Genomic DNA, 22717 nt, shown 5'->3' on the forward strand with positions numbered 1-22717 from the left:
TTGCTCATTGATTTGCATGCAATTAGCTGACTAGTGTTTAGTAAATTAATAACCATCATAATGCATGAAGAGGAACATTGTGTAGATCTGTGCATACAGTCCAGTTCCATGTGCAGTCCCCAGCACAGATCACCCTCAATCTCCTGCTGTAACTCCAAATGCCACCCTTTAGATCCCAGTAGTTCTCTCCTTGCAAAGCACCCTGTCACCCAGAAACCCAGTACCAGGGCATTTTTGAGCATAAGGATAAATTCTACCCCCTTTAAATTTTGTCCTTGTCCTACATTTTCACTAAGGTAGGAGTCTGAAGTATGGGATAACTGAATTATGCTTACTTGACAAAGCTAAACAAGAATTTACAACCAGCAAAAAGATTGCATCGAAACAGAGAAAGCTCTGTATTCTTCAAGCACTCTCATGTATTTGTTTTGAAGGATCCTACTGTCTCCAGAATACAAAAGGCCCAACAGCAGTTTTTCCCCTATGATTCTGCATCGTTGAAGAGAAGTACCATCACTAGACATGAGAGTTAGCTAAAACCCAGAACTCAACAGGAAAACATATTTGAGACACCACATTTCACTTCCTTCTGCAGGCATGACATTCTTTTTTATAGAAAATAAAAACCAACCATTTTTATTGACTGTACTGTAGATATCTGTACAGAGTGTAAACTTTAATATTTCACCAGATATGTGAATACTTCTGGAGAAAGAGTTATCAAGCACCTTCCTTTCAACAAATTTTTGATATTTACAGTAAGACATACCTGATTAAGTGTATGAATAGAATGAATTAAAAGTTATAAAAAGTTATACAAAAAGATCTTTAAAATGTTTATATGCTTTGTTATTTTATGATAAATATACAATTAAAGAGGAGGATGTCACACAGTTAAGACTCAGAACTGGCTCTGTTTTAAACTGTCACTGTTGTGTCTGAAAAGGGAATGAGGAAATGGGGATGTAGCTTACTGCTCTGATCATGACACAGTGAAATGTGCTTTGGCAGGAGCCTCACAAGCCCTGTTTTCTCTGCTACAGGTTGGTTTGCAGGCAAGCTTCTTTCCCAACACACACTGGGGAAATCAAACTTCACTCCCAGATTTGTACTGCTAATTTGACACATGAGTATGCGTTTAGATTTTCCCTCTCCAAACTTACTGGTGATGATGAAAATATCAATTTTGCTTTGATTTTCTGAACACCTTTTTGCTGTTACTGAACACTGGCACATAAATGGGGCATCACTATCTTTTATTCTTTTAAGCACCAAACCAGAGGTGAGCTTTCTGAAAATCAGATTTTTAATTGCCATGGTATCTTATGGTCTACAAAAAGGCATGGCATGTTTTGCTAAAGAAGAAGGGTTGCTAAGAGAGAGTTCAGTGACCACTTTGAGGCTTATAGAATCAAATGTAGAAATACTATTTTAAAACCTCTCAGAAAACAAATGTGACTGTCTATCTCTTTAAAACCACTTGTCTCCCAATGAATCAACATCCATTCCTTGATGAACTATCAGCAATTGTTCAAAATATCTAAATTTTTTTTAGTGAATTTTAGGGAACTACTCAGGAATCCACCTCAAACAGAAGAGAAAAAAAATCTCTTAAAACCTAACAAAAGCTTCAAATATATCCACTAAGTAGTGTTGATTATCTATAACAAATTATGTGCTGTAGGAAAGGATCACATGAGCCAGGGTGAGAATGATAATCCTTACAACACATGGATAAAGTACTTCTGTAATACAAAAGTCAAAAGCTGAGATTAAGTTTTTGAAGTGAAAGGACTGGTAGTGAGAAGGATGTGGCTGGGCATTAAATATGTGTTATTATTGGGTATTCCCCCTCATCTGTTCATCCTTTGGACCCCCTGATTTTTTCAGGGGGCCTAAACACACCACTTCGGCAGATAACTGCAGAACTGCAGATAGCTGCATACTCCAAGGTACAACTCAGTATCAGGATTTGAGTAGTTCCACTCTCTTTACTCTGTTCTGTGTTTGTTACTACAGTTTTGCCAAGAGACACATCCTCCTTCGCCTGGGCAGATGCAACTAAGGCCTCCACATTTACCTTTAAAAGCAAAGAGATAATATTACAAGGAATAACACGAAGCTGGACCCAACCTGTCTTGCTTAACTGCTACAAAACAGCCTCTGCCTCTGTGTGTGTGTGTGTGTGTGTGTGTCTGCATATGTGCATTGTGGCTTGCTGTCAGCAGCATGGAGCACTTATCTTTAGGGCCTGATTGCATTGATAGGAGTGAGTTGTTTACAGCACATTTCCAAAAGGTGTCTGCTGCTCTAAAGCTTATTTTAATGTTCAGTTTCTTTCTATACAATCTACTCCAACCGTGTTGTCAGGGCAGCGGCAAGTACGGCCTCCTGGGGTAGCCAAGCAGAGGTGAGTACAACCACCATTATTCACTGTACAGTAGTTATGTCCTGGAAAAAAACAGAGATGCAAAACCTTAGAGAAAAATAAATGCAAACCCACAATAAAATCTGAAACAGACACATACAAGAGATGTTAAGATTTATGGCTACACTAGGGAAACAAGCCATAATGAGATTAGGAGTAAAAGAAAACTATGCTTTGGGGAGATAAGAGTCACCATATCCCTTGTGTCAACTTGACATTCACATCAAAGAAAGATTAAGATATCAGGACAGAATGAAAGAGGCAACATGAATCAACTGGGCTGTTCCTGAAATACCCTTTGTAAACTGGCCACATGGTCACAGATATTAGAATGAAGAGACAGTGAGTGAGTAAATAGAGAAGTGCAACATGTGGGGACAAAGTCCGAAATGCTACAGAACATCATCCTCAGATACCAACCATACAAAAACAGAGGAATGATCCATGAAAACAAAAAAAAATAAATCAGGTGGTTGGAGAAATGTTAACATTAAAGAGTAAAATGAAAGAGAAGTCAGTGCCAAAAGCAGGGGTTCAGAGAGGAAAGGCATCCACCCAGAAAACCACTTGAAATAGACATATGACAAGAAAGAAATGACACCAAGGTTCTGAATATTATAGGTATAAGCATCTACTCAGAGCACACAATGTTGTTTAATTTTACACTGCCTTCCAAAATGGATATGTAAATCAACTAGTAATAACAACATAAATGATTTCTTAATTATGACATTTGTATGTATTTTCAAACTCTGAGACAAAACTTCCACTAAATTGGTTTTTATTACATATATTAAGCAATTTGAAGAGAAACTATCCTAAGGAGGTTTTTTAGTCCTAAAGTAAAAATAGCACAACTCCTATAATTCCAGCCATGTTGTAATAAAAAACAGAAAATGCTTCTCCTGTGATTTGCTAAGAACAACACAAATGCACAATGATACTGCTTCAAAAAACTGAATTGTATTTCAAGGGTATCAGCTTTCTCTCTCCTCTTTTCAATAGCGTATCTGAAAAACTTAACATTCAGCAGAGCAGAATGGCCAGCTCAGTCCAGCCACTCTACCACCTGCTGTTTTCTGAACATTCCATTTTGAAAAACACTGGATCTCATTAAGGACATCTGGAAGACCGTAGTATTTCTGTAGTTTAAACTTAATAAGTGAATAAGGCCCTAGCCATAAATACAGCATTCCATTTAGAAGACGATATATTAGCATTTTTGACAGGTCAGATGCTCGTCCTAATCATACACGTGTCCTTTCACAAAGGACAGAAACGGTCCCTTCTCCCCCTCCAATTCTGGTTTCATGTGGCAACTACAACTGCTTTCATGAAAAAGAATTTAGGCAGCTTTTAATTTCTTACTAAACAGAAATCTAAGCACTAACCAGTTCTTCACTGTCTAAACCAGCTGGCAGCTTATAAATGGGAGGTGCTACAAAGTTCATTTGGACAGTAAGGTGTTACACAGTTGTAAAAACTTGAGAATCATCTGGATTACCTCCTGGGCACTGAGCAAAGGCTGTGGTGATTCCATAGAGTCGTGAGCGCTTGTGAGGCTGGAAGTTATCATTTTCTAACGAAATTGTGCGATCCACTGCTACAACAGCATCCCTGCCATATGCAGAAGAAAATATACAGAAGTGAGATGAAGGTGAAAGTACTGGAGAAAACGAAACAGCACAACAAAAAACTCCAAAAAAACCCAACAAAAAAACCAACCAACCAGTCAAAAAACCAAACAAAACCAAAAGCAGAGAAAATCTGAAGTTGCTTCTTTTTTACAATTAGGAAGAGATACCAGAAGTAAAATCCTCCAAGACATCACCTTTCCTGGGTAAACCTAGTATGTTACGACCTTCACTCTAGGAAGCTAGGAAATTTATCAGGGAGACACCTTAATAATTTTGAAGATACTTCCAGTGCAGGACAATGTCCCTGTACAGGAGGGATGCATGTGTTAGTAGTTTTGGCACATTTTTCACATTCTGCCCCTCTAACAAGTAATGTGGTATAGCTGACATTGCAGCTATTAAGCATAACAATTATGGACAATGATGTGTTTCAGGTGGAGCCTGATCTCCAGAAGGAATACAGCTAGTCATAAGCAATCCCTCCTTCCAAAGTATAAAAGGGCAGTCAAGTGACAGGCCTGTAGCACGCTGTTCCCCAACCCTGTTCTAGAATACCACTTCCCACTTGCTAGTTTCTAACTTGGAAATCCTCACACACAGTAATAGCTACTCCTGCTGCAATTGCTAGAGGCATTTGGGTAAGAGTTTGCTGACAGAGCCCACGCAACCACTTACATCAAGGAACAATACTTATTTTAAAATGCAGGGACTGGGTTTTTTCCCTGAAGTTAAAGTAAACCTCAAAGTCTTGTTCGTATGGCAAGGTTTTAGAGAATTTGCAGTAAAGAAAGTCTCATCAAGATAGTGAACACTTTTTTTTTCCTCATTTTTGATTGAGCATTCATATAATATAGGACACAGAGAGCCAAGAATGATGAATGTCTGCTCTCTACAATACAGCAGCTGTAATAGAAACAAGTTACTGCCCACTCCTTCCCCAAAAATGTTCAGTGCTAAAAGCATTTTCTTCAAGGACAAATCACTGTGCTAAAAAATGAAAACTCAGTTAACTGGCAGCACCAATAGGTCAACTCTACATATCCACTCCACCCTGCATCAGCTATTGCCAGGAAAGCAACAAAACAGGAATGTGTGAGAGGTCAGGCATGAGAAATGCAGTATATACTTTGGTTTCTACCAGGGGAAAAAAAAAAGAGTGAAGTACTCCACAATTTCTTTAGCAGATAATGTACCTTCTCCAGTCTGTATAGTATAAATTCTTCCCATAACTTGTAACACCAAAAGGATACTGAATCCCTTCAACAATCTTTCGTCGACCAAGCTGATTAGTGTTCATGCATTCCAGCCTCTTGGTACCTGGATGTAGTGAAACAATTAAGCCTTTGAATCAGAACAAGAGAGCTCTCATCAGGGATGAAAGACAAGCACAAGTATACAAGCATGAACAGGGTAGAAAGTCCTGGAAATCTTTCAGTGTGCTGTTTAATCAAAGCCTTCCTCCATGTCAGATGTATGCATGTGCCAAAAATTGAACGGATAAGTACTCCGGTGCTAGTGCTACTCAGCACACCACTGAAGTTAAAGAAACACAGATGTCCCATGCAACCATGACCAGTGCTCACAAGCTGAGATTCCTGCTACGGATACCAGCATCCCCAGGTTGCTGTGGAAGCTGACAGAAGGCCTCCTCCATTCTGGAGGGACACTGCAGCCTTTAACTAGTTCCACCTCCCCTGGAGGGGATTTTTTCAAAGTTTGCTTGGTGAGCATGTTTCCAAAATGTTTGCTAGGTTGGGCCATGAAGGTGACGCTGCAGGAAGAACATCCAACTCATAAATGCAGATAGGGTGCAAAAAGGTCTGGCAAAACTACTGCAGGCTGGGAAGACTGCTAAAAAATGTAAACACCTGTAGGTTTCTCCTAAGTAATGGGTTTCAGAATTAGACAAAAAGGAGAAGATGCAAATGTGAGAACAAGAAAGGAAGAGAGTTAAAGTAACTAGGGATAGGAGAAGGAGATACATTTGAAAGCTGGAGAAATTGTTTTACAGTGAAAAAGGGAGCTTGACAATTTTAGTTTATCCAAAACTTGAAAGGTGACTTGAAGTGTAAAAGCACCTCCACAGGAAGACATCTCTGCGAGTCTATAGGGTGAAAGACAGCAAGATGCCAAAAAAGATAAAAGTTACGTGAGAATTAAAAGTACACTTCCCCTCCACCCACTGGTAAGACACTGTCACAAAACTAACAATGGGCTTGTGGCAGAACTTTCATCTCTTTATCTTTTGGGTGCATTGCTTTTTCAAGACTTGCTTCAGTCAAATATAAGCCAGATTTTGCCTCAGGCCTTAGAACGATAGTGCCAGGATAGCATTCTGTAAGGCAGGTTAGATAAATCTGTGGTTTTCCCCTAGTCTTAAATGAACAACTTCTACAAAGCCCTAAGCACTACCTAAAAAATAGCCACATACAAGACATGCAGACATAGATCTGTTGCATTCCTAGAAAGTTTTGTGATCAGAACTGAAATCCTTCAGCTTGCACACAGTCACATGTGAATAGCAATGAATAAATCATCGAAGCCAAAAGCTATAGTTGTGCATAATTTCAGGACTGGACATGCTTACACTACTACTGTTATGAAGAAACATTTTAGCCCCTCTTTACCTGCATCTACCCAGCACAGCATTGAGGAATAAGGATCAAATGTCAGTCCATTTGGTAACCCAAGATCATCTTTAACAAGAATTCTTCTGTTTGTGCCATCCATGTATGAAGTTTCAATTTTAGGAGCTTCTCTGTTCCAGTCGGTCCAATACAAATTTCTTAGGAAGAAGAAAAAGGCAAGAGTTAAGACAGGGACTAATCTCAAAAGATTGTTGTAATTAAGAAAATGCTAAGAACACAAAAGTAACACACAGCCATTAAGTCATTTAAATAAATAAGAAGGGCCATATTACACTTCAATACAGAAGTCAAAAAAGTGTAGTAAAAATGTAACAAATATACTTCCATTTAAAACAATAGGAGCTAGCACAGACATGAGAAGAAATGCTTTCTCTGCATTGTTTAGCTTATGATCAGGATGCCAGCCAAAAAGACCTATATTGCAACAGTTCTGAGAGCCATTCAAAATGTACATCTACATTTTGAGTTCTGCATCTCCCCTCCCATCATGTCTGCTCAAGCTAAAGCAAGAGCATTTGGCATACATTTGAGATCCATTCAAAACAATATTTTTCTGTTTGGTGTACCAAATAAGCAACACACAATGGAATCAGAGTAGTTTATCCTCAGGGGAGATCCCCAGAGAGAGCCATTAACTCTCTGATGTTTTACTATTAATAGCCATTTTTTAGTGGTGGGTTTTTTTTTCCTTGGATGTACATTCTGTGCCTGAGAATTTGCATGGCCCCTCAATGGCACCTTTGTTGTTTACTCCTTAACATGCACACGATTTACTGTAAGATGGAAGTCCCTCAGAGGGGTTCTGCATGGAGCACAGGTCTCTCCTCAGTCTGTTAAACAATCAAATAAATAAAATCGAGCTTTGCACATATCTTTTGCCAACAAATCCATACCCTCTCACAGGATCCACGACAATTGCTCTGGGGTTCACCAAACCAGTGTCAAAAAGGATGCGACGCTGGCGCCCATCCAGCCTGGCCACTTCTATTCTATCCAGCTGCGAGTCAGTCCAGAAGATGTTGCGACCTAGGTGATCTACAGCTATCCCTTCAGGGCTTCCCAAGTCTGCAGGAGAACAGAGAAAAACATTCCTAGGCACTATATTTATTCCCAATACACTGTATCAACCTCATAAGGGTAACCTTTAACTAAGATAAGTTTTCTTCACTATTCTGGCTGAGGTTCAACAAAAGCTACTTTATACCACTTGGAAGAGGAACATGCATTTTACCTCAAAGTTTAAATACACAAAACTCTCACAAAGACATAGAATGAAAAGTTCCATACGGAACAAACTTGCCACACACAGAAACTCTACTCGAAGGGGCAGACATAGAAAGAGCTGATAACAGAGAAATGAACAGCAGATAGTGTCAGAATCTTATTCTACCCTCCTTAGAAGGCCATAAAATGGATTTTACAACCCTTAATATTTCTCCCTCTTTAGTACTGGCATACATGGCACCCCTCTGAAAACTGAATTTATGCTAAGTTTACCTGATGCAGCAATTAAACGAAATCAAACTCTAAACACTAGAGACAATGACATTAACTGATGACAATCTAGATCTAGATCTTTGTTTTTGCAGAGCAATTCTTCTTGGAACACATTTTAGTACTGTATGCTCACAGTTTTTCTTGGACAGTTAGTTGTTCCAAAAGCAACAGGAAATAGCAGATAATGACCTTAGTGTTTCAGCATTAGTAATTTCTAACTTGGATGCAGGATGCAGAAAAAATTTATAAAGTCTAATTCAGCCACTATGAGAATCTGCTCTGTTTTTTTCAAGGTTCCATTGAAAAAGAGCAGGCAGGCCATGGAATGTAAGGAAGCCAAAGACAAGTAAAAAAAAAAAAAAAAAAAAAAATCAAATTCTGTTCAATTTCAGCTCCAAAAGAAAAGGAAAGAATTGTACATGGTCACTCCATGAAAGAGGTGAAGTGACCCTTTATACCAGCCAGCTGTTGAAAAAAAGCACCTTTCAAATGCTGATCCACACACTGATGGAATGTGGCCTGTCAGCCTTCTTTTAATTCTTAAGTTTATTCACTGACAGCCATTAAACAACCAGTATGTGACACAAGCAACCTTTCTGGAGAAAAGGCATTTGGCCCAGAACATCGGGTAGGACTCTCTAGAATTTGCTACTGTGATGTTGCTGTGAATAAGAGTTGCACAATAGTGTAAGCATCCTCTGCTCTTCCACTCAAGTGGATTACATTTACCAGTTAATCTCCACACATGACATTTTAGATTTATATTAATTGCTGAAGAGGTGGAAAGGAACAAACAAGATGTATCTCATTGTTTCTGACTCACAGCTCATGCCCAGAGGAGAGGGGCGGTGGCCAAGAAAGTAAATGTTAATCAGGCATTTCTTTACTCCTCCTGAGGGCTCTTGGGCCCACTTTGACTCAGTTATACTGACTTCACATTACCAGCTTTATTTCTCTAAGTGCCTCTGTAGAGCTAAACCTGTTGTCTGCAAGAAACCACCTCACATATACTTGAGATCTTCAAGTGTTTCTACTCTTGCTGATGGCAGAGTCTGCTGAGGGTGGCCTCATTTTGAGATGGTGGTGGCAACAGTCCCCAGTCTCTGGCATCAGAAGATTACTGACTAAATGGTAATGGAGGAGCTCCCAGACTCTTTTAGGAAACAGAAGACAGTAGCAGGCAAAAGATTGGCTGACACTGATTCCCAGGAGCCCCTGCTCCCTGACCAGTTTCCTTGTTTCAATTACCTTATGTCCGCTATGTTAGGAGATTTATAGAAGTCTAAAGCAAATGTCCCTTCTGTGTGGTTGATAATGAGCCAGAAAACACTGTTCCACATGGAGGGAGGGGTAAGGGAATGTTTAAAGGCTTCATTAATCACCCATCTTTCCAGAGGAACAAATATGTTTCTGCTGTATTGTCATCAGGCCCGATACAGTCACAGGCTCTGTCCCTGAGGGCAGATTTGTACAGCCATGCACAGCTGATAGGACTTTAAGCAAGTACAACAGAGGAAAGCTCTCCTTCCTAACCTGCTGCCACAGCTGCAGAGCCAAGAAAGCCTCCACAGCCTATACAGCTGCAGGGATAAAGGAGAACTGGATGGGACTCCATAACTAAACAGCATTTCTGCAATGCAGCACAACTTGGATCACAAGAGCTTTAAAAAAACTCAACCAAAAATGCAGTATATTCCACAAAAATACACATGAACTGAAGAAAGCAGCTGGAGCTCACAGGAGGAAGAAGGCAAAGATCAAAACAAAACATGAGTCTTCTGATGGGGAGATATTTTCCTATTTCATGAAATTTTAAAGTTTCAATTTTGGCATGCCTAGCAGATATCCATTTGAATGCTGAATATTCAATATTATTTTGGTCTGAATCCTTATTGAAATGCTCATTAACCTACAAAAAATGAAGTGCAACATCTCTCCCAGTCTCTTCAGGAAAAGCATACACATCCTATGCAAACAACAGAACAGAATTCATGAGATATCTTCATATATACAATGTTTTTCATAGCAGATAAAACCCATAAGGTTTCCATGTGGCATTGAAGCATCTTGAATTATCTTAAATAATCAAAGTTAGCTGAAGGCCTTCACAAAAAATTTTCCAACATTTGATACGTTGCAAGAATTTTAATGCCTACACACTCTCATTAGACAGATTTATATCCATATAAAGTTTTTAGCAATAGTAATTTCCCCCATTTTTAAAAGTGCAGATTCTGAAAAAATTCACTAATAGTGCAAAGCAAAAATCTTTTCCCTGCAGAGTTTCTAAGTTGCACAGGCGCGTGCTTGCACTACAGGTTAGAGTCCCTTTCACATTAAATATTTTGGGATGAAAAAAGAAGCCTTAAAAAATACCTCAGCCATCAAGTGGTACAGAAATATGAAGCTCCATAATTGCTGGAATGGTTAGGGATGGCCTTAAGCTGTCCCTTTTTCCTTCCTAGGACAATGGTAGGATCCAAGTCACCCCCATCTATCTGCTGTCCCTAAGAGCCTGAATGGAATATCCACAAACTGACTATTCCTAACCACAAAATCCAGGCAGTGATTCTCTACACACCCAAAGAAAACTAAACCAAAGTTATTGTAGAGTTTTATAACTGGTTGATCATTTTTCTAAAGTAATTTAATAAGTTTTTTAACAATGGATGCAAAGGATTCAAGGCAAAGGTGATCTCTTCTAGTATCTTGACTTCAACGGTGTTCTAGGATCCTGAGGGCACAAGCAACTTGTGCCTCCAGCTATTTTTGCTGTTGTTTTTTTTTAATGACACCTCCCCCAACCATTCACTTTGTTCTCTAAACTTGTCTTCCCCTTAGCCCTTTCCACTCAATAAAAGGTTTTAATATCCAAGATGCATGGGCTTGCACTTAACCCTTCTAATGAAAATGAACATGGACTGCAGTGATCAGCAGTCTTGAAGGAAAGAGTGTAAGAACAAGATATAAATGGTATAAGCACTAACTCCACAATACACTCTAGTCTAATTCTCAAATCCTTGAACAACTACAAAGGGTAAAAACCAAACAAGGTGGCTTTACTTTCCGTGTTACAACTTGAGTGGAAGTCATGGAAAAGTCACAGCTGAAATGGTTTCTAACAACTTCTCAGCTGTTTGATCCCCAAGCCAAGGAAGAGAGAGCAGGAGTTCTCTCCAACCTCCATGCTCACCAGTCCTTTCTCAGTAAAGCAGGCAGCTGACAGGCAGAGATTAGGAGAAAAAAATACTGCATATAACTGTGGAATACTCACAGCTTTTTACCGGCTAGGCTTGTAGTTCAATGCCTTAGAAAGCCTCAGGCAGCCTAGAGAGGTAGCACGGGCAATCTGGCATTTCAGTAGCTCTGAAAGTGGCAAATGGTAGCTGCAAAGCTGATACCACCAGCAGAAGCAAAGAGGGAGAAATATAGCCTTCGGTTTGCCTAATTCCTGCAATTAGAAGCTTTCAAACAGAGACAGACTTACAGACGTTCACAGGAGGATTGCAAAGCCAAAGAGGGCAGGTCCCCTCTCGGGTCCTTCTTTTATTTGGAGAAGGGTAAAGGGGCGGACTGGGGGCGGACCTGGGGTAACTGGCCAATCAGACACTGCTAAAGAGTTTGAGTTACATTTGGTTTTGCCTGCGCTTGGAACAAAGGCGTTCAGAGCATATGGCAGAGGCAAGTCCTGGCTTGTCTTGGGGAGGGGGAAGGGAAGCTCGGAACAGGCAGCAACATATAACAAATTCTCAGCTATCCAGCACCTACCTTGCTTGCCAGAACAAAAATCAAAGACACCCTCTGATGGTATTCCATGTTAATATATAAACACAACTCTTAGTCAGCTCAGGCAACACCTAGGAAGTACATATTACTAAATTCAAGTCTAATACCAATCCTAGGGAGTAGCAAGAGAAAGAATTTTGTGCTGTTACCTGTTTTGATTATGGTTGTTGGCTCCCCGCCATGCAGACTGGCCCTGCTGATCGAAGGGCCACTGATGTCTGTCCAATAAACCATCTTGTCCACACAGTCATAAGCAACTCCAATAACGACTTTGTCCTGTTGGACAACAAGCAAGTTAGATCAGCTTGGGATAAAGAACAATTATTCATCAGCAGCACTAATTTATGGTTTTAAGTCTCAAGCCTGAAAAAAACAAAATTCTTGAGGAAAGGTGGGAAATGGGGAAGAGAGGCTGAGGAGATCATTGAGTGACAGTCATTGTCAAATATCTTAGAAAAATACTTTTAGTTAAAAGTCCCTTTTAACTAGCAGACATCATTCACCATTATTTCAAAGAAGCATTGGAGGTACTAGTACTGAATAGTTTGTCTGACTTCTACGACTTCATCTTACTGTGTTACCCCTTCATGTGCTTTTTTCCTGTCATTCTTTCCCTTTAAGGGGGAATAATGACTTCTATCAAATCTGACTTGCACTGACATCCAAGTCATGCATTATGGCTGCACTTCCTATGTAGCACCATTTGACTCAAGTTCCAGCAAAGTAAGGTTTTAAAAGAAAAGTTAGCTTAAACAAGTGCTACATAAATCACTCTGGTGGAAAGAATATTCTCAGCAACAAGAAACATTTATATGCAATTTTTCAGGCGGAAAGAAGATAGGACTGGAGTTTGAGTTTAGAGTTCAAACTCCCTCCTCCAGGCAAATCAACAAGATTTTCAGGGTAAAGCAATTGGTGTACATGGATTCCCAAGTTTATCACTGTTGCTGCTTTTGCAACACAACTTCTTAGAAAGGTGTTCCAAACCTGTGAATCAAAACAGATGGACTTATTCATCAGTGTACATTAGTTCTGTAGGTTGCAAAACAATTTAAACACCTCTAGTGTCACTTTGCAAATATACAACACAGACAACACAAAGCTAACACTGTTAGCAGAGACTGAAAGTTTCATTTTAATTGAAAGTTTCAAGGAAAAATTGCACCTTATCTCTTGGAAGTTCTTTCCTGAAGATACTTTTAATTAATTAATTGAAGCTAGGTCAAGTAAATAATGAGACTAGGAGACAAGTATTCAGAATAATGTCTCTTTCAGTCTTATTACACCATTTTTTACACAGCATTTTACTTTTTTTACATTATTGCAGCAGCACTTTACATAAGGGACAAAACCTTGATTTTGCCCTTACATCACAGCAATTTATGGTACTATTTACTGAAGTGAATCTGTGTAATTTAGCCAGTATTTGATTTACTAAATACTCAGTATAATACATATTAAAAAAAAAAGAGGTCAGCACGCTACTTGATATTGCCATCTATTATAAATACAGTAACACTGGAATGAAAACAGAAACCCTAGGCCTCAGGCAAAACAAATGAATGTGATGAAACTGCCAGTGAAAAGGGCTGGCATGTAACACAGGTGGTGGAAAAGAGAGGTTCTCAGCACCAGGGATTCATTTTCTAGGGAAAAAGATCCTCAAGACGGTAGTAAGAAGCATGGGAAAAAGATCTACCACCCACCGGGCCTACACACGGGGAAGGAAGCAAAAAAAAAAAGAAAGAAAAATATAAGTGTAGCCAAGAAATGCAGACAACTGACTGAAAAAAACCAGGAATAGATTAAGATTTAGGAAAAAACTTTGAGGGACCACGAATGGAAAAAAAGGCCTCTCGGAATACTGCTATTGTAGGTCTCCTAAAATTTTATACCAGAGTCAGAAAGTCAGTAGAAGTGTGAATAGAGACGAGTTTATATTAAGAGCTGCTGGAGGCATGTGAGATTAGATTTTGTGTTGCGAGCTATTGTGAGCCATTCTCTAAAGGGAAATAATTATTTTTTCTACAGGTTAGGTTTAAGATTTTTCACTAGTCAGGTCAGGAATTTCCAGTGACAAATTGATGGCATACTGAAATTTTAATGAAGAGTAAAAATTGAGTTTTCAGCTTAAATTATCAATGTGTGTAGACAAACAGTGGCATTCACTTTTGTCAGGAATCTTCTAAAAAATAAGGACTGAGTATACTAAGTTACTTACTGGGATATGCAAGAGTGCTTTTGCACCATTTTTCTTCATATTGTTTCCCTCTAGTGGAACATGTTCGATTTTACCACTTTGGGCAAAGAGCAAGTGCGTTCCTGGCGGCACAGGTACCGTATCTGGTCGAACAGAGGGCCCAATAACAACAGGAGGAGCAGCTGTGCTCAGGCCTGGTTAACGGAGAAGGAAACAGATGGGGAAAAAATTAGCTAGTACAGCACAACAAGGCTCTTTATTATTTGCAGAGACAATTACAGTCAGACTTCTTAGAAGGAAACAGCCCTATAAGCAGACACTAATAACTATAATCAGATGCAGAAAGCTTCTGAAATTTTCCCCTTGTCTGACAGAGAAGGAGCAACTGACATAATAGGTCTTTTCATGTTTGGCTCTGTAATTGCTCTTTCCTTCAAATGTTTAGAAAAATCTGTCTTATTTTGCAGCTGAAGTGAGGAAGATGTAGGAAGGAACATCCTTCATTTCCTGAGGCAAGTCAGCTATTACAGCTCCCAGAGGGAGAGACTATCTGGGCTTCTCACTGTTTCAAGGCAAGGAAGAAACTAGAAGACATTCTCCTTATTCAGAAGCTTACCACAGCTGTCCAGATGCCCTGGCTGAAGGAAAAGTGTGTGTTGGAGTCACTGAAGGGTGTGAGACATACTGCCACTGGGACAGCAGAAATCTTCACTGCTCCAAGTCAGTGCTGTATCTCAGGGAAGGACTAAGCCCCATATTTGGGAGACAGTGCACTCGGGTAGAGAGATACCCACAAGAAATATCTGCTTCAGCCACTTACATGGTGGTTGAACTCCTGGACCGCTTCTGGTGCCATCAATCTCATTTCCATCCCTATCCACACACCAACAATATCCACTGGTAGAATGGCACTGAGTGGGTAGGTAATTCCCATGCTCATCACACTGGGGAATGAAGTGACCAACTCTCACATCCCTTGGGAAGAAAGCACCTCCACTGCCAAGAGCTACTTCTCGTTCATGCTGGCATTTGGTCTTTTCTACTTCTGGGGAAAAAAACCAAGAGAACAAAACAAACCCCAGTGAATATTTCTGTCTTAGCTAATAACTACAGTCCATTAACAGTTAACATATGCTGACCACCTACACACAAGAATTCTTACCTCTAGTGGAACATGACACTGTTACAAACCTTGAAGGCATATGACTTCAGAACAGCTGCAATGAGTCTGCCCTATGTAAGTGTGATGCATTTGCCTTAAACTTATTTTATCTTTCACTGTCTAGTTTAAAAGAGAACAAACAGGTCCTCTGCATCTTCCTTCATTGAAGGGTCATAAACAGAAGCTGGAAAACGCAGTTGTTCTCCTTGAGGCAGATGAACAAGAACATTCTGTCTGACTTTTGAACCTGATGTCTACTCATTGGCAATTATCCATGGGCCTTAAAATGTGACAAATTAGACAGACCCTACAGTGGCTGAAGGTTTTTTTGTAATGCTAAAAAGTCGAGATTCCCTTCAAAGCCACAAGAGAATACCACAACATGAGGCAGAGGCCAAATTTTCTACAGATCTTAGGAAGTGAAGCAGCTCATTACTATGATGTATATTAGGTTTTTAAAGTTCAGTTATGAAGTTTGAGCACTCATTTGATTCTTGTGTATCTAAGAAAGGAATTGCAGACACAAGTTGTCTACTCCCTGGTGAAGCACAGAGAAACACAACATGCACATTGGCTGCACCACACGCATATATACTACTGTAGGAACAGTAATATATATATATTCTTTCCTACAGAGGAAAGAAACTTTTCAGATTATCAGGATATTCAGGGATCTGTCTCTTTATGTTTCAATTTTACAAAATAGTCTGAACTAAAATATACACCTTCTTATTATATTATCTATTATGCAGTAGAGAAAGTCATCTGGATCAATATATCTTCTAGAAGCCAAACAACATTATGAAATTGAAAGAATACAATAAAAATAATGTATTTCCTTCTCCAGACAAAGAAATCTGGCTTTGTTTTACCATACACTTGAGATCCCTGGGAGAGAAAGCTGTAATTATAGGAGAGTATGTTTTCCCTGTCAATGATTTCCACAGACATTTAGAAATATTTAGCACAAACTGTCTGCTGAAGAGTCTTTAACATTACACTTCCATTTAGTCCTTTCCTTGTTTTTACATTGCCTGGTGGACAGCATTAGTTTTGTGTGGCTCAGACTAGACCAACCCCAGCCAAGCAAAAAGATAATCCCATGCATCTACAGACTGTTGTGGTGTAAATCACACAAAATCAAAAAATAAATAATTTTATTATTATCTAAACTAGTTATGCAAGCAAAAGCTTTGGACAAGTTTCCTGCACCTGGACATAATTAGAGGAATATAAATGACTGGAGAACAGCTCTATGAACAACTGGAATACTTGGCATCAGTTTTAATGTGGGTGGTGGAGAGCCTTGAATCAACCTACAAAATCAGGCCCTGTGGGAAAGCTTCCATTATCTGTGTCAAATTTTGTTTTCATGTATTCAGTGTACTGTGCAGCATGCAGGTAAAAGAAATGTTGATTCCAGGAAACAGATGGTTTCGCCACAGCTTTTTTTGAATTCTAAACTCTCATTGTGTGCACTGCTCACGGGAGAAAGCAGGGGGAACACAGAGTATTGGTAAACTACCCCCGCCCCCCCATTTTTGTCCAGTGGAGAAAAAAATTCATAATTGTATTCCTATCAGCTTTGAGAGACACTATTAACTCCTCAGTACGATATAAAAAACAAAGCTAGAAGCTGATCCTTTTCTTCTTCCCAACTCATAAAATTAGGGTATATACCAACAGGTTACAATTTTTCAATCAATATTCTATATGAATTATGGAAAAGAGGGTGTATACAGTCCCAGATAGGACCCAGTGATTACACATAAAATATATTAGTGTTATCGGTAACTTGAAATAACAGTATCTGTTCTAATTTCAAGACAATATTCACATTAATATCTTCAGATTTTATACAGGAATTCTGATTGTATTTTTGAAGAGAACTTATCTCACAATGATCAAGACCAATCTCACAAATGGTCTGCTTATGCAGTCAGCAACACTAAAGTCAAGAGACTTGTCAAACAAAATTTTCAAAATTAGTATAATTTCTATAAGGCAGAGCATATGATTGGTTCTTTATAAAAACCCATCAATGCTGAAATTTTACCTGCATAAAAGTATTTGCAAATACCCTATTGTCACTCATTTTTAGGAATAATTGTGTATTTTACTACTTCTTTGCTCATGAAAATCCCTTATATTACTGATCACTTTATTAACAGTATCAAGTACAATAAGTAATCTATGTTAAACAGACATTCTGAAAAGAAATAAATCCAGTGTTGCCATGTTCATCTGTGCTGACTCAATCACTTTAACCTGTCTTTCAACATTTTGTTTTGACTCCCTAATATGAATTTAACCAATATTAAAGCTTATAAACCAAACAAGTCACTAAACTAAAGGACAGTTCAACCAAGCACTTGGAATCCATTCTCCATTTTTTTCTCCTTATCTCTGAATCATGACCAGGATTACTATGCTTACAGTTTAGAGGCACCTGAAGAACCGTGAGCTGAAACCCAGTACAGTGTTGTAGCCTATGCAACAATGAAGGCACAATAATCCTGGATACAGATGACAGTGGGTTGGGATAAATAGTCTGCTTACACTGCTTATACTGCCATACCTTTTACTCACTGAGGTTAAGAGAAGATGCTCTGATTTTGCAAGTTTTAAATTGCATTAATTAACTCTCTGAAATTAGTCTAGCTATGACAATGAGATTGAAAGATGAGATTGACACAACAAATAAAGCACATTTCTTGCCTTGATGAGCTAAGAGCACAATTTAGATGAAAAGGGTAACAAGAAATGGCACATATTTAGGTAGTACAAGGGCTACTTTGTAAGCCAGCATCCAGACACAAACCTAAGAGCCAGTAAATTTCCTTCATTACAGCAGCCTAAATGTGGTTTCTTAGTGATCCTGCCTTCAACATAAATACTGCAATATTTCATCCAGTCAAGACTCTTCAAAGATACAGAACAATTAACATTATGAGAGTCCTCTGATCTCATGATTGGCAAGAAGCAGAAGTCCATTAAATACAACTGGTAGTGCCAAGAGCAAATAACATCTACCTGCTGTAACAGTGCTGTTACATCTACTACTGCACCTGATTGTAGCAAATGGAAAACAAGCCGTGCCTATTTCAAGTCTCCATATCCAGGGATAACTAGCCCTGATTTTCAGGAGGTTCTTACCATTCTTGAAAACCACATTTGAAAGCCAAGGTAAATGATCATGTCAATGATGATAAAAATTATATACACCAGGATTAGTTCATTCTGCCAGAGATGAAACAACCAGTAAAGGCAGGACCTAGGTAATCTTTGGTGGTGAAAGAAAACAGGGGTGACATCAGCCTTTCATTAACAGCAGGATCAAGTCACAGTATTTTTCAGTGTATGCATTTAAACGTTACTGACCAGCACTTGCCATAAAATTAAGTAAAACCCCTCCTCACTGGGTTTTGGTGCAGTTGATGCTTAACTGCTGAAGGTAATACTCTGACCTAATAGCTTTGTGTTTTCCTAGGGTGCTCTACTTATGCCCACAGGGCAGCATCATTTTTGAAACTAAGCACTTAATTTGGCAAATGATTAAAAACTGAAAGAAATAATCTGAGTCAGTAGTCAAATGTCATGAAGCAGTGGTATCTTTAGTAAATTCCCATATTACCTTAGTCTTGATTTTAAATTTCCTTATTAAGAAATTTGATTCCGTCATTTGGATTCCAGAGGAAGATACACAACTATAGGTTGCATCATTTGTGGAAGTGAAACAGACCACAAAACATGAGAAGGACAGGATGTAAATGTAAAGTTACACTTCTTCGAATACCCTGTGTAGACAAGCCTCTAAAGATAAGTCTATCTTTGAAACTACAACCCAAAAAAGCTATCAGCAGATCACAGCTCAGTTCTGTAGGGGTTGTGAGAGGATGTAAATAAGAATTCAGCATATACACAGGGAATATACAGGCATTGAGAAGAATATGAGGCTGGGCAGATGATTCAAGAAGTACTGTGTCCAGCTCTGGCAACCACAGTTCAAAAGAACAGTGAAAAATTGAATGAGTGTACAGAAAAATGCTCCTAAGATAGAAGCTGTAGAGCAGAACAGAGATCAAAAGTGCGATGAAGAATTTGTGTCCTGTGGAACAGAGTACAAGTCAGACTAGATACACAGAATGGTGCATCCTGAACTTCAGTGAAATATATGTCCTCCTTCAGAAGAATCAATTCATATTTGATGTGTTTTAAACTTTTTTTTTTTCCCCCAGTTGATTCATGAATTACCAGTAGCAATCTGGAATTTAAAAGTCACTGAAATATATTATGGAATTTGTAAAAATGAAAATGGAAGTAGCATGAATATAGAAATATGAGATGAAAACCATACATGTACACGTTTATCACACATGTGAAGAAAGAAACAGAATGGAGAAAAAACCAAACTAAAGCCATATACAAATATTCAAGGTATTTTTAGTCATAGAGGAATGCTCTCGTAGCAACACTGCAGAAAATGATTTATGGACTTCTCTTAAAAATGATGGAAGCCGAGTAAAAGGATGAGAAGCTGAGATATATGGACTTCTCTTCTTCAAAGACTTATACTGACATTTTTAATTTCTGTCCTCAGATGCTGGAGAAAAAAAAAATTAAAAACCCAAATGAAAACGCTTCCCTTTTTTCCTTCATTTTCCTTTGTAACTCCTCACTTACAGTTTAGTCCTGGTAAGTGTGTTTCTCATGTGAAACCAGTTGCACACAGATGATCAGAGAATAGCTCTTAAGAGTTCCTAGCTCCAAGAATCTAGGCTTGTTTCTGTTTAGTAAACAGTGTCTGGGGTCTGTAGGGGTAGAAACACTCAGACATCTGGTTTTTTTGAAATGGAAAAATGAAGCGTGAGGAAATAATGAAGTACAGACTTTCTTAATAGCTGGGAGCAGCAGGACATTCCAACATCATTAACTCTTTCATTATCCTGCTGGCCCACTCCTACAGACATTCCCTGTGTGTGACTCAAATCCATTTTTCTTGTGAGTCTACTTGTTTCAAGAGTTGCCTTTGAGATTTAACAGTAGGTTTCACATAATAATAAAGACACCAAACAAGCAAGTAATTTAACACATGGGTTGGAACAGAGAACAGGAAAAAGAACTGAGTATTTGGGTGAATGAAACTTTCCATGCTGTTAACAACCAGGAAAAACTTCAGTTACTACACTGAAGCTTACTAGATCAAAACCTCAGTGGGTAAAAAGGGGAAGAAAGGGTCTCTAATTACAGCTGAATACAATACAGACTCCTCTGCAATCTCTATTCCAAAGCAACTCACTTTACAAATCGGGTGCTAGAGTAAACTAAATTACTTTTGGGAGGTTTCAGAAAGTATAGTGTATTTCTGTCTCCTGGCAATGATTAACTGATGGATCTATCCATTCTAGAGGCACTAAAGCGGTAGCAACAGATGACACCCCAAGGGCAGTTATTGTTCTATTAACTCTAAGAAGGGAGCAGTCACTAAATTGTAAACATTGCCATTGCTGCAGACTGGCTGAGCAACAGATACTTTGCATTTCAGTCACAATTCAGCAAAAGTGAGACTTCTTATCTATACAGATTGTTTTTCTGCTCAGAACATTTAATGAGCAGAGATAATTGGTACAAGTGTTTCTAAAAGCCTGTCTTTTACTGCTAATACAAAACAGTATTAAAAAAAATCAGTGAGGTATATATGAAGACTAACAAAACCTGGCAGATCTCTACCCACTAAAACAGTAGATACAAAACTCTTAAAAATATCTTAAAAATATTTTGTTACTACTGTTAATATTGTGACACGGAAAAATCCCCGTTCAAGACAAAATTGTGTTGAGTACAGAAAGTGAAGAAGTGTACAGGATAAGTAGGAAATAAAGTTACTACCAAATAATACCGTCTGCTTATCAGTTTAGGAGACACACTAACCACTGCATAAGAAAAGGTGTTAAGAATAACACAAAAAAAACCCCAATTAAGTAAATCATCACATATACTCAGAAGAAATTGTGTCCTTGTAATAAAGCTAATTGGTTGATTTCAAATATCAGTCTACCAAACCACCCGTTTCATCTACAAAGGGCATGTGGAAAACATGAAAGCAATGTTTTTGCCTCTATAATTCTGCCTGAGGAACTGGAAACTTTAAGGTTTGATTTGCTTCAAATTATTCACATCAATTTTCTCCTCTAGGAAAAATAATTCTGTTTTTAGCAGCTGGATAGTTAGCTAAATATTTTGACAGAAGTCATAAACACCAGGTAGTTCTTCATTCTTCTGGCACTAAAATGAAAATACACATGGGTGATCATGCATGAAATGTTAGTTAAAAATTATATTAAAAGACTGACAAAGAGGCAAAAGCTAGGCCTCAGAATTAAACACTTCAAAACCTCCTACAATTTCCCTATGATATAAAAATCTACAAGCACTGGGTGATTTCACATGACATGTTACTGTGCACATGGTGAAGTGCCATGTAAATATGATCTAAAAATAGAAACAACTTTGTGATTTTTTTTCTTTCCTCTGTACAATCCTTTGCCTTTTGGTTTTAAAAACCGAGCATCCAATTGTGGGGGGGAAAAAAAGTTAGAAATTCAGAATTAGGAAATATAGAGGCAAGATAAAAATATTTAAGTTTCAGGTAGTAATATCATGCCACACAGACAAGCACTTTTATGCAAGTATGTCCATTATTAAAAAAACCAAAAACAACCCAACCAAAACCTCCAAACCCTTTCTTTCCTTTTGGCCCTAGAATATTCTTGTTACTCTTGTCTGCACAGTTTAAGTTTCAGTCTGTTGAGAAATGCCCAACAGCAAGAATCCTAGGGGGAAGAAGAATTGGGTTTGAATAGACTGAGAAGGTAGGCTTTATTTCCTGGATGAAAGCATTCACCATTCTACAAAACCTGAGTGCTGACCCATAGGTTTGCCATGCCGTGGAATTAAAGTAAAACAAAAACGCTACTTTGTGCTCCAATGTTCCTTTCTTTCTTTTTTTTTTTTAAGCATATCTTCAAGATGAGTTTTATACTTCAAGCCTCAAAGTACAATAGAGAAACAGAAGTGTGAGGGTAAAGAACTTTCTCCTGAATAGAGAATAACAGGATAAATACAGAAACAAGTAAGTGCCAGCTAGAAACTGTAGTCTTTCTAGACCACAGGCTGTATGTGGCATGTAGGCATCTAGATCACGCTGCAGACAACAGCCTCATGACTTGGGTCTCATTTTTCACTTTTCTCCTGTAAGTATTGCGTTCATTTGAATTGCCAACAATTCCTGATGTTTTATGGTATGTAATTACCAGGTATGCAAACCAAATCACCCCCACGGTCAAACCTTTACACAAG

At 38.6% G+C, this 22717-nt stretch overlaps 1 protein-coding gene across 1 annotated transcript in view; it reads right to left on the reverse strand.

Annotated features, from left to right (window-relative positions):
• Positions 1-577: 577 nt before the first annotated feature.
• The window catches only part of NID1 (nidogen 1), a 43768-nt gene continuing 21628 nt past the window's right edge, over positions 578-22717 (reverse strand). The window contains exons 13-20 of the mRNA XM_042025292.1: positions 15017-15241; positions 14218-14390; positions 12146-12272; positions 7607-7778; positions 6693-6850; positions 5259-5382; positions 3933-4045; positions 578-2451 (exon numbers count right to left, since the gene is read on the reverse strand). Coding sequence (XP_041881226.1) covers positions 2330-2451; positions 3933-4045; positions 5259-5382; positions 6693-6850; positions 7607-7778; positions 12146-12272; positions 14218-14390; positions 15017-15241 — 1214 coding nt within the window. The 3' untranslated portion in view covers positions 578-2329. The remainder of the gene's footprint in view (positions 2452-3932; positions 4046-5258; positions 5383-6692; positions 6851-7606; positions 7779-12145; positions 12273-14217; positions 14391-15016; positions 15242-22717) is intronic.

The sequence above is a fragment of the Corvus kubaryi genome, unplaced genomic scaffold (assembly GCF_017639235.1).
Source record: "Corvus kubaryi isolate FWS band 111438036 unplaced genomic scaffold, C.kubaryi_AGA036_p1.0 37266, whole genome shotgun sequence".
Lineage (NCBI taxonomy): Eukaryota > Metazoa > Chordata > Aves > Passeriformes > Corvidae > Corvus > Corvus kubaryi.